Below are 12,335 nucleotides of genomic sequence, written 5' to 3' on the forward strand. Positions count from 1 at the left end.
TCACAGCCCAGGCTCTGGGATTGAGACACATAGATGGGATTGGAGAGACAGAGAGAGGGGTTCTGGTGGCTCTGGAAGCCTAGAGAACAAGAGCATTTACGCAGAGATCTGAGAAGTGAATAAGAAAGGCAGAACGTACAGCTTGGGCAAGGAGGCTTGCTGGCACGAAAACGCAAGATGTGCTCAGGCAGCTCTGATTTTCCAGGACATCAGACAAAAGGTAAAAAACGGAGGCGGGAGACGCGCCTAGACAGGGTATTGAATACCGGCCCGAGGAACTTGGGTTTCATCCAAAGAGCAAGGCAACTGAGCTCAACACAGTGACTCCGTCTCCACAAAAATTCTTTAAAAAACTGGCCGGGCCTAGCGGCGCGAGCCTATAATCCCAGCTATTTCTGCAGACTGAGGCCTGAGGATCGTTTGAGCCCAGGGAGGTCCAGGCGGCAGTGAGCCAAGATCGCGCCACTGCACTCCAGCATGGGGAACAGAGCGAGACCCTGTCTTTAAAAAACCAAAAAAAAAAGAAAGAAAAAGAAAAAGAGAGACAGCAGGGCAAGCCGCTCCCTTCTCTGGGCCTTGGCATAAATCAAACACAAATAAAAGTCTCACTCTCTCCTCCGGCCGCGCAAAGGCGCGGGGAGCCAGCCTGCCAGCCAGCGGAACCACGGCCTGGTAACCCAAAACCTGCACATCCTCCCGCTCCCCACATGACGTCACGTATTACCACTGACGCACGCGCAGAAACCATCCCCGGGACCCACCAAAGGTCAGGCTTAGCGTCCTCCCCATATCGCCCCTCATTGGCTAGAAACAACTGCTCGTCCCGGTCGTTGTTAGCAGCGACGAGGGTGGGTTCAATCTTGGTCGCTAGGACACGGCTGACTTCCGCTTTCTTCCCCCTCCCCTAGGCTCAAACTAGTCAAATCTCGTTCACTCGACCAATGGCAAATGGGAAGTGGGCGGGACTTCACTAGTCCGGACCAAAGAAACGCGGGTTTAGGCCGGCGTAGCGCGGCCAATGGCCGTGGAGCAGCCCCTGTAAACTGGTGCGGGCGCCCCCACGCGTGCTTTTCCTCCTCCTCCCAGCTCTGCCCCCCCCGTTTCAGCAGAGCGCTGGCCGCAGTCTGACAGGAACGGGACGGAGCCAAGATGGCGGCGGCCGACGGCGACGACTCGCTGTACCCCATCGCGGTGCTCATAGACGAACTCCGCAACGAGGACGTTCAGGTACGGAGGCTACGGGGGACTTGGGGAAGACGGGGAGGGGTACCTGGGGGCATGGGCAGCCCTCGCGGAGAAGACTCAGCGTTCGCTGGGAGTGGCGGAAGGGGCGGCGGCCAATCAACGTGCGTCTCTTATCTCCCCGGGTGCCCGGACTCATTGAGACGGCGCCCTCGATTGGGTGTTGGCCCAGTGAAGGGCGGGGGCCTGCGCTAGCCTCGAGGGTCCCGGGCCTGCTCAGTGCGCGCGGCGGTCCGCGGTCCGCGATCCGCGGTCCTGGGAGGTTGCGGCCAGGGCTGGGGTCGGCGGACTGGGTCCGGGAGAGAGGAGGGCTCCGTGATTGGCGGCGGCCTCTGAATGGCCCCTTGGAGATGTGGGGCGCTCGTGACTTGCTCCGAGTGGGGGAGAGCCGCCTGATGGGTCAGGACCTGGGAAGGTTTTTTTCTTTTCTGGGTTTCGACTGCTGGCCCAAGTGGGGACCGAGAGGCGAAGGCCTGCCATCCCAATTCCTGCTCTTTCTCCACGTCTCATTTTGGTTTAGGTGTCCTAAGAGGATGGGGACGCAAAAACACCCCCCCCCCCACCAAAGGTGGGGACTAGCCAAATTGAAGAGTGAATTACGTTGTAGAAACCCGCTTCCCCATCTCCCCGGATCCTCCCATTGATCAGGATAGGAGGTGAAGGATTTGCTAAGCGGGTGAACATTTCATTCTTTCTTTCTTTGAGACAGCCTCTGTGTCGCCCAGGCTGGGGTGCAGTGGCACGATCTTGGCTCAGTGCAACCTCTGCGTCCCGGGTTCAAACCATCCTCGCGCCTCAGCCCCCTAAGTAGCTCAGATTACTGGCGCGAGCCACCGCGCCCATCTAATTTTTTAGTAGAGACGGGTTTCGCCATGTTGGCCAGGCTTGGTCTGGAACTCCTGACCTCAAGCAATCCACCCGCCTCGGCCTCCCAAAGTGTTGGAATTACAGGCGTGAGCCACCGCGCCCAGCCCGGATGAACATTCCTGGTTATGGGATGCGGTGGCCCAAGGCTCTGAGCAGGGCTGCCACCCGCTGTGTGACCTTGTGCAAATTACTTCACCGCTTTGGGCCTCCGTGTTCCATAAAATATGGGCTAATTGTAGTCCTGGTCTTGCTGGAGGGACTTGTGAGGGACTGAACGAATTATGGCACAAATAAAAAGTCGAATGGTGTCAGACCTGTTGTAAGGGCCTGATACATATTAGCTGTGATTATTGGGAGTGGTGATTAAAGAGGTCCCATCCGCCCTTTAGGTCTCAGTTTTCGCATTTATAAAATTGAACAAGGTGCACTGGGTAACCTGCCAAACGTGGGTCCCGCCTCCTAGGTTCCTGGTATATCACTGTTTCTGGGGGCAGACCGGCTGTGGTTGTATTCCTGGCCCTTCCACTTCTCACTGATTGACATGAACAAGTTAGTTAATCTCTCTAGGCCTGTTTCCTCTTCTCTTTTATGGGGATAATTATCTAGTTCATAGGGCGGTTGTATGAATTCTTTTGTTCAGTAAACACGTGCCATATATCAGGTATGATGCTGGGGATATAGTGGAGACACCAGTTGCTGTACAGGATTCAGGTGTGAAACAGGTCAACAGAGCTGAACAGATGAGTGTGTGAAAAGTGATGGGAAGGAAACAAACAGGATGTTGTGGCAGTGAATCCATATTGAATTGGCCCTCTATTCTGTGCAGGTCACTGTTCTAAGCACTGGCATGCAGTAGGGGAGTTTACTTTGCAGTGAGGAGAGATAATAAACAGAGTATACTGGGGATAAGCAGTAGGGAGACAAATATAAATAAGAGAGATGAGAGATGCAGGGTTTTTTTGTTTGTTTGTTTTTGAGACGGAGTTTCGCTCTTGTTGCCCAGGCTGGAGTGCAATGGCGTGATCTTGTCTCACTGCAACCTCTGCCTCCCGGGTTCAAACGATTCTCCTGCCTCGGCCTCCCAAGTAGCTGGGAATACAGGCATGTGCCACCACTCCCAACTAATTTTGTATTTTTAGTAGAGATGGGGTTTCTCCGTGTTGGTCAGGCTGGTCTCAAATTCCCGACCTCAGGTGATCCACCCACCTTGACCTCCCAAAGTGCTGGGATTACAGGCATGAGCCACTGTGCCCGGCCTGGGGGATGCAGTTTTAAAGTATGGTGAGGGGAGGCCTTGTTGAGATCAAGTTTGAGAACACACCTAAAGGCAGAGGGCACAGCAAGTACAAAGTGGGGTGGGGCAGATCCATTTTAAGTAGGCCAATCAGGCAAGGCCTCTCTGAGGTTGCAGAATTTAAGAAGAGATTGAAAGAAGGTGGGGAAGAGCCTCCCAGGAAGACGGAACAGATATGGCCATAGTTTTTTGTTGTTGTTGTTTTGTTTTGTTTTTTGAGATGGAGTCTCACTCTGGTGCCCAGGCTGGAGTGCACTGACGTGATCTTGGCTCACTGCAACCTCTGCCTCCCGGGTTCAAGCAATTCTCCCGCCTCAGTCTCCTGAGTAGCTGGGACTACAGGCGCAGGCCACCACGCCTGGCTAATTTTTGTGTGTGTGTTTTTAGAAGAGATTGGGTTTCCCCGTGTTGGCCAGGCTGGTCTCAGACTCCTGATCTCAGGTGATCCTCCTGCCTCAGCCTCCCACAGTGCTGGAATTACAGGTGTGAGCCACTGTGCCCAGCCAGTTTTTTTTTTTTTTTTTAACTCCAGGATCACTTCCTTCAGCTGTCTGTCATTCCATCCTTCCATCCATCCATCCATCCACTAACCAGCAAACATTTGTAGGGAGTTGTTTTTGTGCCAGGATCAGAGCTAGGCAGCTTACCAGTTTATTCTAAAGGATATTACAAAGGATACAGATGAAGACATACGCAGGGTGAGGTTTGGGGGAAGATGTGTGGCGCTTCCATGTCCTCCCTGGGCATTCCACCTTCTAGGAACCACTAGGTGTTCATCTGTCTGGAAGCTCCTATGGACTACTTTTGTGCTACAGCCCAGAGTTGCGTAGTTGTAACAGAGATGGTCTGGCCCTCAAAGCTTAAAATATTTGCTGTCTAGCCCGTTGCAGGGAAAAAATTGCCAACCTCTGACTTAAACCATCTGAGTAACAAATTACTGGGTGCTTGCTCAATGCTAGGTACAGTGCAGAGGAATAACACTGACAATCTTACTGAATTCTCATAATCACTCTTTGAAGTAGGTCCTGTCCTTGTCCACACTTTCCAGATGAGGAAACTGAAGCACCATAAATAACGTGGCCTAAACTGTGTAGCTGAGAAGTGGAGGAGTCAGGAAAGGAAGTAGGACCTAAGGGTGGAATAGAGTTTGGGGTGGGACACACGGTTGCTGATTATATTCATATGCCAGATATTTTAGTTGTGTCTGAGATAGTTCAGGATATGAAATCCTGTAGTCTTGATTTATTTATTCGGCAAATATTTATCAACACCTGCTATGTGCCAGACTCTATTTTAGATACTAGACGTACAGTAGGGAATAAAGCTGCCCTTCCGGGGTTTACATTCTGATATGGAAGACAGTAGATCTGTAATGGGATGTCAGTGGCAGTAATTGCTAAGAAGAAAAATTGCTGGGCATGGTGGCTCAAGCCAAATTCTAACACTTTGGTTATATTTTATTTTATTTTTTTTTGAGACAGAGTCTCACTCTGTTGTCCAGGCCGTCTCTGCTCATTGCAACCTCTGCCTCCCGGGTTCAAGTGATTCTCCTGCCTCAGCCTCCCGAGTGACTAGGATTACAGGTGCCCGCCACCACATCTGGCTAATTTTTGTATTAGTAGAGAGTGGGTTTCACCACGTTGGTCAGGCTGGTCTCAAACTCCCTGCCTGCCTCAGCCTCCCAAAGTGCTGGGATTACAGGCATGAGCCACTGCGCCTGACCAGTTCTAGCACTTTGGAAGGCCAAGGTGAAAGGATCGCTTGAGCCCAGGAGTTTAAGACCAGCCTGGGCAACAAAGTGAGACCCTGTATCTACCAAAAAAAAAAAGAAAATTAGCTGGTGTGATGCCACAGGCCTGTGGTCCCAGCTACTCAGGAGACTGAGGTCGGAGGATCGCTTGAATCAGGGAGGTCAAGGCTGCGGTGAGAGCCTGGGTGACAGTAAGAGAGATCGAGGCTGCGATGAGAGCCTGGGTGACAGCAAGACCCTGTCTCTAAAAAAAAAAAAAAAAGAACAAAATAAGACAGGTACAGGGAATGGAGCAAGCACCTGGGGCTGCCGTGTTAGATAGGGAAGTTAGAGAAAGCTGCTCTGAGGAAGTGGTGTTGAACAAGGATTTGAATGAAATGAACAGGTCATGGAAGAGCAGTCTGGGCAGAGGGAATGGTTGATACAAAGACCAGGAGTGGGAGGATGCTTGATGCGTTCAAAGCACAGCAAAAAGGCCAACTGAGGCAGAGAGAATGGCAAAGTGGTGGGAGGTGAGGACTAGACCAGGACTAGATCAGATGAGGCCTGTGGGCCAAGGTGAAGGCCTTGAAGCGGGGGGGTGGGGGGGGGGGCGGGGAATTGCAAGGCTTTGAGTAGGAATGATGGGTTCTGATATAATTTTAAAGGATCCTTCCTCTGGCTGTCATAGGGGTTGGGCAGGAACACTGGTCCTGTTGAGGTGCCTTTACAGAGCACCCAGGACCAGTGTTAGCATGTAGTGGGGAAGTGTGGTTAGAGTCAGGACATGTTGAGGGGAGCTGATGGGATTTCCTGGTGGGTGATGCAGAGGGAAGAGTTGAGGATGACTGAAGTTTGAACCCTCGCTCTACCAGTTTGCTCCCTGTGTGCCCCTGGAGCAGTAATTTCCCCTCTTTGGGCCTAGATTCCTCGTCTGCAAAATGGGGATAATGATGAAGAATCAGCATGTGCCTGGTTGTGAAGATGCAGTGAAATTGGCTTATGGGGCATGTGAAATTGGCTTGTTCAGTGTGCTGGTTTACCTACGGTAGTCATATGGCGGGGATTGAGCAGACCTGAGGAAATGGGGCATCTGGGGAACCTTGTGGGACCACGTCAGCAAGTGCTAAGGCCTGGGTTGGGAATACACTGGGCTGTTTGTTTGTTTTTTTGGTTACTATCAAGGAAGCCATTGTGACAAGCCAGGCCCAGTGAGAATGGATCAATAGACTAGGGTTAGATTGTGTTGGGCCTTGTAGGCCAGAGTAGAGCCTTAGCTTTTATTCTGATTGTGAAGGGAAGACATACTACATGTGGGATATACCATATAGATTCATATTATGGAAGGCTCCATGGGTTGAATGCAGGATGGGTCTTTAAAAGTGGGTCCCCTTTCCAAAGGTGCATGTAGTGGAAAGGGGGATTTTATTTGTTAAGTCACCACAGAGCAGGCTCTGTGCTAAGGCCTGCTGGGACACAGAGAGTCCCAGTCTAGGGTGGTAAGTGCTGTCGTGGAACCATATATATAGGTGGACTCTTTGGAAAATCCCAATTCCTATTCTCTCAACCCAACAATCAACAACACAGAAGAAGACTTCCGTGACTAAATGTGTGTTGTTGGGGGAGGGATTCTTCTCCACCACTAAGCAAGCAGTCAGTTCTGCAGCGCACACCAACTGGGTGTCCTCCAGCTCAGTTCAGACACGACCTGGAGACAGTGTTGGGTCTCACAGGTTGAGGGCTCAGGCCTCACTGCCCCTTGACCTTCGCCTTCAGTTGCCATTCTGGGCCTTCAGAACTTCTGATCTACCTGCTTCAAGTTGGAGTTCCCATGACCACCCTGCCTTTGGGTTTGATTAATATGCTAGAGCAGCTCTCAGAACTCAGGGAAACACTTAAGTTTATCAGTTTATTATAAAGGATAGTATAAAGAATACAAATGAAGAGAGGCATAGGGTGAGCTATGGTGGAAGGGGTGTGGAGCTTCCATGCCCTTCTTGGGTGCACCACCCTCCAGGAACCTGTGTGTGTTCAGCTGTGTTGACGCTCCCAGGCCCTGTCCTTATGGGTTTTTATAAAGGCATTGTTAGGTAGGCAGGGTTGATTGAACCTGGTGATCACCTTGACCTTCAGCCCCTGTCTGCTCCATGGGGGATGTGGGGTGGGGCTGAAAATCCCAACCCTCTAATCACGTCTCTGTGTTTTCCATGACTGTCTTCCCAGTGACCATGGACCCCGTCCTGAAGGTATCAGTCAACATTAGCATACAAAACCCACCTTGGAGATTCCAAGGATTTGAAGAGTTGTATGCAAGGAAATGGGGACGGAGCCCAAATCTGTATTTCACAGTATCACAACTGTAGCAAGTGCTTGGTGGGGACACGCTTGGGAGATAGTCAGTACACAGGGAATTCTCCTCAGAATATGACATGATCAACCGCCAGTCAAGATTTCTTAATGATGGTATTAATAGCTTTTCTGTCAGGAATGTGACAGGAACCCCAACCAAGAGTTGTTTAAACAAGTGAGGGTTCTTTTTATTTCTCATATAGCAAGTTCAGCAGCTCAAAGCTATCACAGAATTGGGTCGGCTTAAAGATATCACAGAAATGCGGTTTTTTTGACTGGCCTATTTTGGTTATAAGATTCCAGCAGCATCTGCTGTCCTAGTGGGACTGCACTTTTTCATGCAGTTTACCAGGGGCCAGCTTAGGACACAGAGGTTCTTCCCCTCCTCCCTTTTATGAAGGAGGAAAATCTCTCCTGAATCTCCTCAGCAGACTTGCTTGTATATCTCTTTGCCCAGAACTAGGTCATGTGCAGAGTTAGCTGAGGTTAAGTTTGGCTATAAGTAGTAGGAAAACTCTAAATAACAGGGGCTTAAGTGAGCTTGAAGTTTATTTCTGACTGATGACCAAAATGTCTGGTGGCAGTCCAGGCTGCTGTGGCACTTCATGGTGTCAGGGTCCCAGGCTCTTACCATTATATGCTGCTTGTGTCCTCCATTCTACCCTCCCTGTCCCGCAGGTTACCTCAGGTCCCCAAGTTGGCTGCGGAAGCCCCAACCATTATAACTCCATTCCAGACAGGAAGGAGGGAAGATAAGTGTGAACCCCATCCCTATAAGTTGCACAAAACATTTCCACTTGGATTTTATTGGCCAGATGTTAGTCTTATAGTCACATTCAGATGCAAAGGCAATTCAGACATGTCTTTTCCAAGGGTCATGTATACAGCTGAAAACCAAGGATGATGAGCAGCAGTGTAGCCCAGTACAGGAGCTCTTAACTTGGGGATCATCTGCAATCCCCAGGCAGGTCCATGAGTTGGGACCTGCCTGGGAATTATAACATCTTTATTTTTGTTAACCTCTAACTTACATTTAACTTCCCTTCTGTTATGAATTATAATATCCCTATGGTATATCATAGATAGCATTAGCAAAACCTGTGACTGTCGCCAGAATGTGTTCACATGTCATTTCTACTATTATACATACCTTCTAGTGTCGTTTATGTTCACCTCTGTTTCAAAATTGTGTTCATTATTAGACCTACTAAGGGGATTCATGGCACCACCCCACCCCTCTACAAAAAAAAAAACCCAAAAAACAAAGCCGGGCGCAGTGGTTCATGCCTGTAATCCTAGCATTTTGGCAGATCGAGGCGGGAGGATCGCTTGAGCTCAGGAGTTTGAGGGCAGCTTGGGCAACATAGTGAGGCCTCATCCCTACAAAAAGTTAAAAAACTAGCTGGGCTTGGTGACACCTGCCTGTAGACCCATCTACTTGGGTAACTGAGGTGGGAGAATCACTTGAGCCCAGGAGGTCAAGGCTACAGTGAGCTGCGATCGTGCCACTGCACTCCAGCCTGGGTGACAGAGCGAGACCCTGTCTCAAAACAACAGCAAGAACAACAAAAAAGAAAAAAGAGCAAATATGAATCCATAGTACTGGTTAAGAACCTGGTGGCTGGGATTCAAATCCTGGCTTTGCCACCAGTAAGCTGTATGCAGTTTACCTCCCTGTGACTTTGTGTTCTCTGCCTTAAGATGGGGGATTCTGTATTTCCCTCATGGGATTGTGAGGGTTAAATGAGTTAAAACATTAAAGCCTGGGGCGTAGTAGAGACTAAGGAAATATTTGCTGTTATTATTCTGTCATGGTGGAAAAAGGGAAAAGAAACATAAGTGGACCAGCTGCCACAGTGTCCTTCTTAATAATCTGAACAAAATCAGGATGCTGTCAGTGAGGCGTGCTTGCCACGGCTGCCATTATTAATCTTCCCCTAGTGCTAGGGTGTCCCTGTAGAATGTCATTTTGTACTCAGGACAACCCTCTGAGGGTAGGTATTCTCATCATCCCCACTTCACAGATGAGAAAATTGAGGCTCAGAAAGGTACAAGGATTGCCCAAGATTCCACAGCTAATATGTAAGCAGTTTAGCCTTGAACCTGGACTTTGCAGCCCTGTAGTACCACCCTAGGCACCTTTCTCAAGCGTTGATGATGTTGTCTGCCTGAAGAAACAAACACTTTTAATGAAACCAAAAGCAGAATCCGGAAGAACAGCAGTGGGAGGAAGGGGACTCTGTGCCATGGGAGAGCAGCCTGATTGTCATGGGCCCACCTCTTGGGCATCCCCAGCTTCAAGTTGGGGTTCCCACAACCCCCTCGTTGGGTTTGATTAATTTGCTGGAGCGGCTCACAGAACTCAGGAAACACTTAGATTTACCAGTTTATTATAAAGAATATTGCAAAGGATGCAGATGAGGAGATGCATAGGGTAAGCTATGGGGGAAGGGACGGGGAGCTTTCATGCCATCCCTGGAAATGCCACCCTCCAAGAATCTGCGTGTTCTGCTGTCGGGAAGCTGTCTGAATCCTATCCTCTTTGGTTTTTATGGAAGCTTTGTCATACAGACATTTTTGCCTAAATGACAGCATGATGTTGAAATTGAGTTAGGCTGCCCAGCTTCGTTGCTTTCCAGTAAGTGACAGCCTCGCCTCTGTGCATCAGTGTCCTCACCAGTGAAGTGGGTATGCTACTAACAATACATACTTCCAAGCAGTTAGGAGGCTTCAATGTGTTAATCATCCATGTCAATCACTTGGAATGCTGCCAAGCACATAGCAAACAGTAAATGTTTGTTGCTATGGTTCTGACATTTATGATTATGATTATTAATTGTGATTATTCCCTGTACCATCTCATTGTCCTCAGGACTGCTGCTCACCTAGTGTCGTGCTAGCCCATGTGTATATTTCCCCATAGCTCAGCTGAGAGAAGAACACACAGATCAACTTGGAGAAAACAAAGAGGAAAGAAATAGACAACTAGGTCAATACTCCCCACAGTATTTTATTTTATTTTATTTTAATTAATTAATTAATTTTTCTATGTTTTTGAGACAGAGTCTTGCTCTGTCACCCAGGCTGGAGTGCAGTGGCGTGATCTCTGCTCACTGCAAGCTCCGCCTCCCGGGTTCACACCATTCTCTTGCCTTAGCCTCCCAAGTAGCTGGGATTACAGGTGCACGCCACCACGCCCGGCTAATTTCTTTTTGTATTTATGGTAGAGACAGGGTTTCACCGTGTTAGCCAGGATGGTCTCAATCTCATGACCTCGTGATCCGCCTGCCTCGGCCTCCCAAATTGCTGGGATTACAGGCGTGAGCCACCATGTCCAGCCTCCCCATGGTATTTTATTATGAAAGTTTTCAGACTTGCATACTGTTGGAAGACTAATACAAGGGTCAGCAGACTACAGTCCGTGGGCCAAATTCAGCCCACTGTCTGCTTTTGCAAATAAAGTTATTGGAACATAGCTATGCCTGTTTGCTTCTCTAGTTCTGGTTCTGTGGTTGCTTTCAGTGCCACACAGGCAGAGTTCAGTAGTTAGGTTTGCAAAGCTGAAAATAATTACTGTCTGGGAATGTATAGAATAAGTTTTGCTGACTTTTAGCCTAGTGCAGTGAGCACCTCTATACTTAGACACCCCAGGTCAGTGATTGTTAGTGTTTGCCATATTAGTTGTTTATCTTTCTATAGGTCTGTCTCTATATATGTTTTATTTTTTAGCTGAAAATCAGTTGCAGGTTTTGTAGTACTCTATCCTGAGGTCCATTTAATGCCAGGATGGTAAGTTTTGGACCACCTATATGAAAGATTAACTGTGTGCATTTTTCTGAGGAGAGACCATCACAACACTTCATCGGATGCTCATCGTCTGTAATCCCAAAGATATTCTTCAACTCCTGGACCGGAGAACCCCTCACGCAGGATCTTAGTCACTTGTAGACCTCGTCTCAGTTACGTGGGGCCTCAGAACGGAACAGGCTAAGGGAGGTCCTGCTCCTCAACCTCGCCCTGTCCCTACCTGTTCTGCCTCTATCCAGGAAGAAAGGTCCCCTGTGGGACCATTAGTCACTCTCCCACTCGCGAAAGCATTTCCTCCCACTCCCACACACATGAGCTCATTCCATTCTTGTGACAGTGCTGGGAGCTGTTAATAATAGGAGAGGCATCGTGGTGGAGATGAAGAAATGAGGGGAGAGTTCCACAGTCTGGCCTGCAGTCAGAGCAGCTGGCTTTGGATCCCACACTCCCTTGGTGCTGGCTTTGGCAGGTGTCTTTACCTCTCTGAGCCTCACTTTCCAAAGTGGTGAAAAGAGGACATTAGCCATGCTTTTCTTCTAGGATCTAGAGAATCAAATGAAGTCCCAACATGTAAATGCTTGGCATGAGATCTGTTATGTTTGTTAGCCAAATAAAATAGTTCTCTAGGACTGCCACAGCAAATCACCACGAACTGGGTAGCTTAACAGAACAAGTTTTGGAGGCCAGAAGTCTGAAATCAAGGTCTTAGCAGGGTTGGTTCCTTTGGAGGCTCTGAGGGAGACCCATTCCATGCCTTTCTGGAAGTTAGGACTTCCGGTGGTGCCAGCAATTCCTTGTGTTCCCTGGCTTGTGGATGCATCACCTGGTCTCTCCACCCATCTTCACATGCTTACCTTCCCCTCTGTGTATCTGTCTTCCTTTCTGTCTCTTAGAAGGACACTGTCATTGGATTTAAGGCTAACCCTCCATTTAGAATGATCTGGACACACTTAACTACGTCTGCAAAGACTCTATTTTGACGTGCTCATCACTGGGACGTAACTTTTTGAGGCTGCCATTCAGCCTCCTATACTGGTGGTATTATTA

The 12,335-nt window shown here is 49.0% G+C and overlaps 1 protein-coding gene across 1 annotated transcript in view; it reads left to right on the forward strand.

The window, feature by feature from the left end:
- Window positions 1–856: 856 nt before the first annotated feature.
- PPP2R1A (protein phosphatase 2 scaffold subunit Aalpha) overlaps window positions 857–12,335 on the forward strand; it is a 37,854-nt gene continuing 26,375 nt past the window's right edge. Inside the window, exon 1 of the mRNA XM_003916041.5 lies at window positions 857–1,227. Coding sequence (XP_003916090.1) covers window positions 1,150–1,227 — 78 coding nt within the window. The 5' untranslated portion in view covers window positions 857–1,149. The remainder of the gene's footprint in view (window positions 1,228–12,335) is intronic.

This window comes from Papio anubis, chromosome 20, assembly GCF_008728515.1.
Source record: "Papio anubis isolate 15944 chromosome 20, Panubis1.0, whole genome shotgun sequence".
NCBI lineage: Eukaryota > Metazoa > Chordata > Mammalia > Primates > Cercopithecidae > Papio > Papio anubis.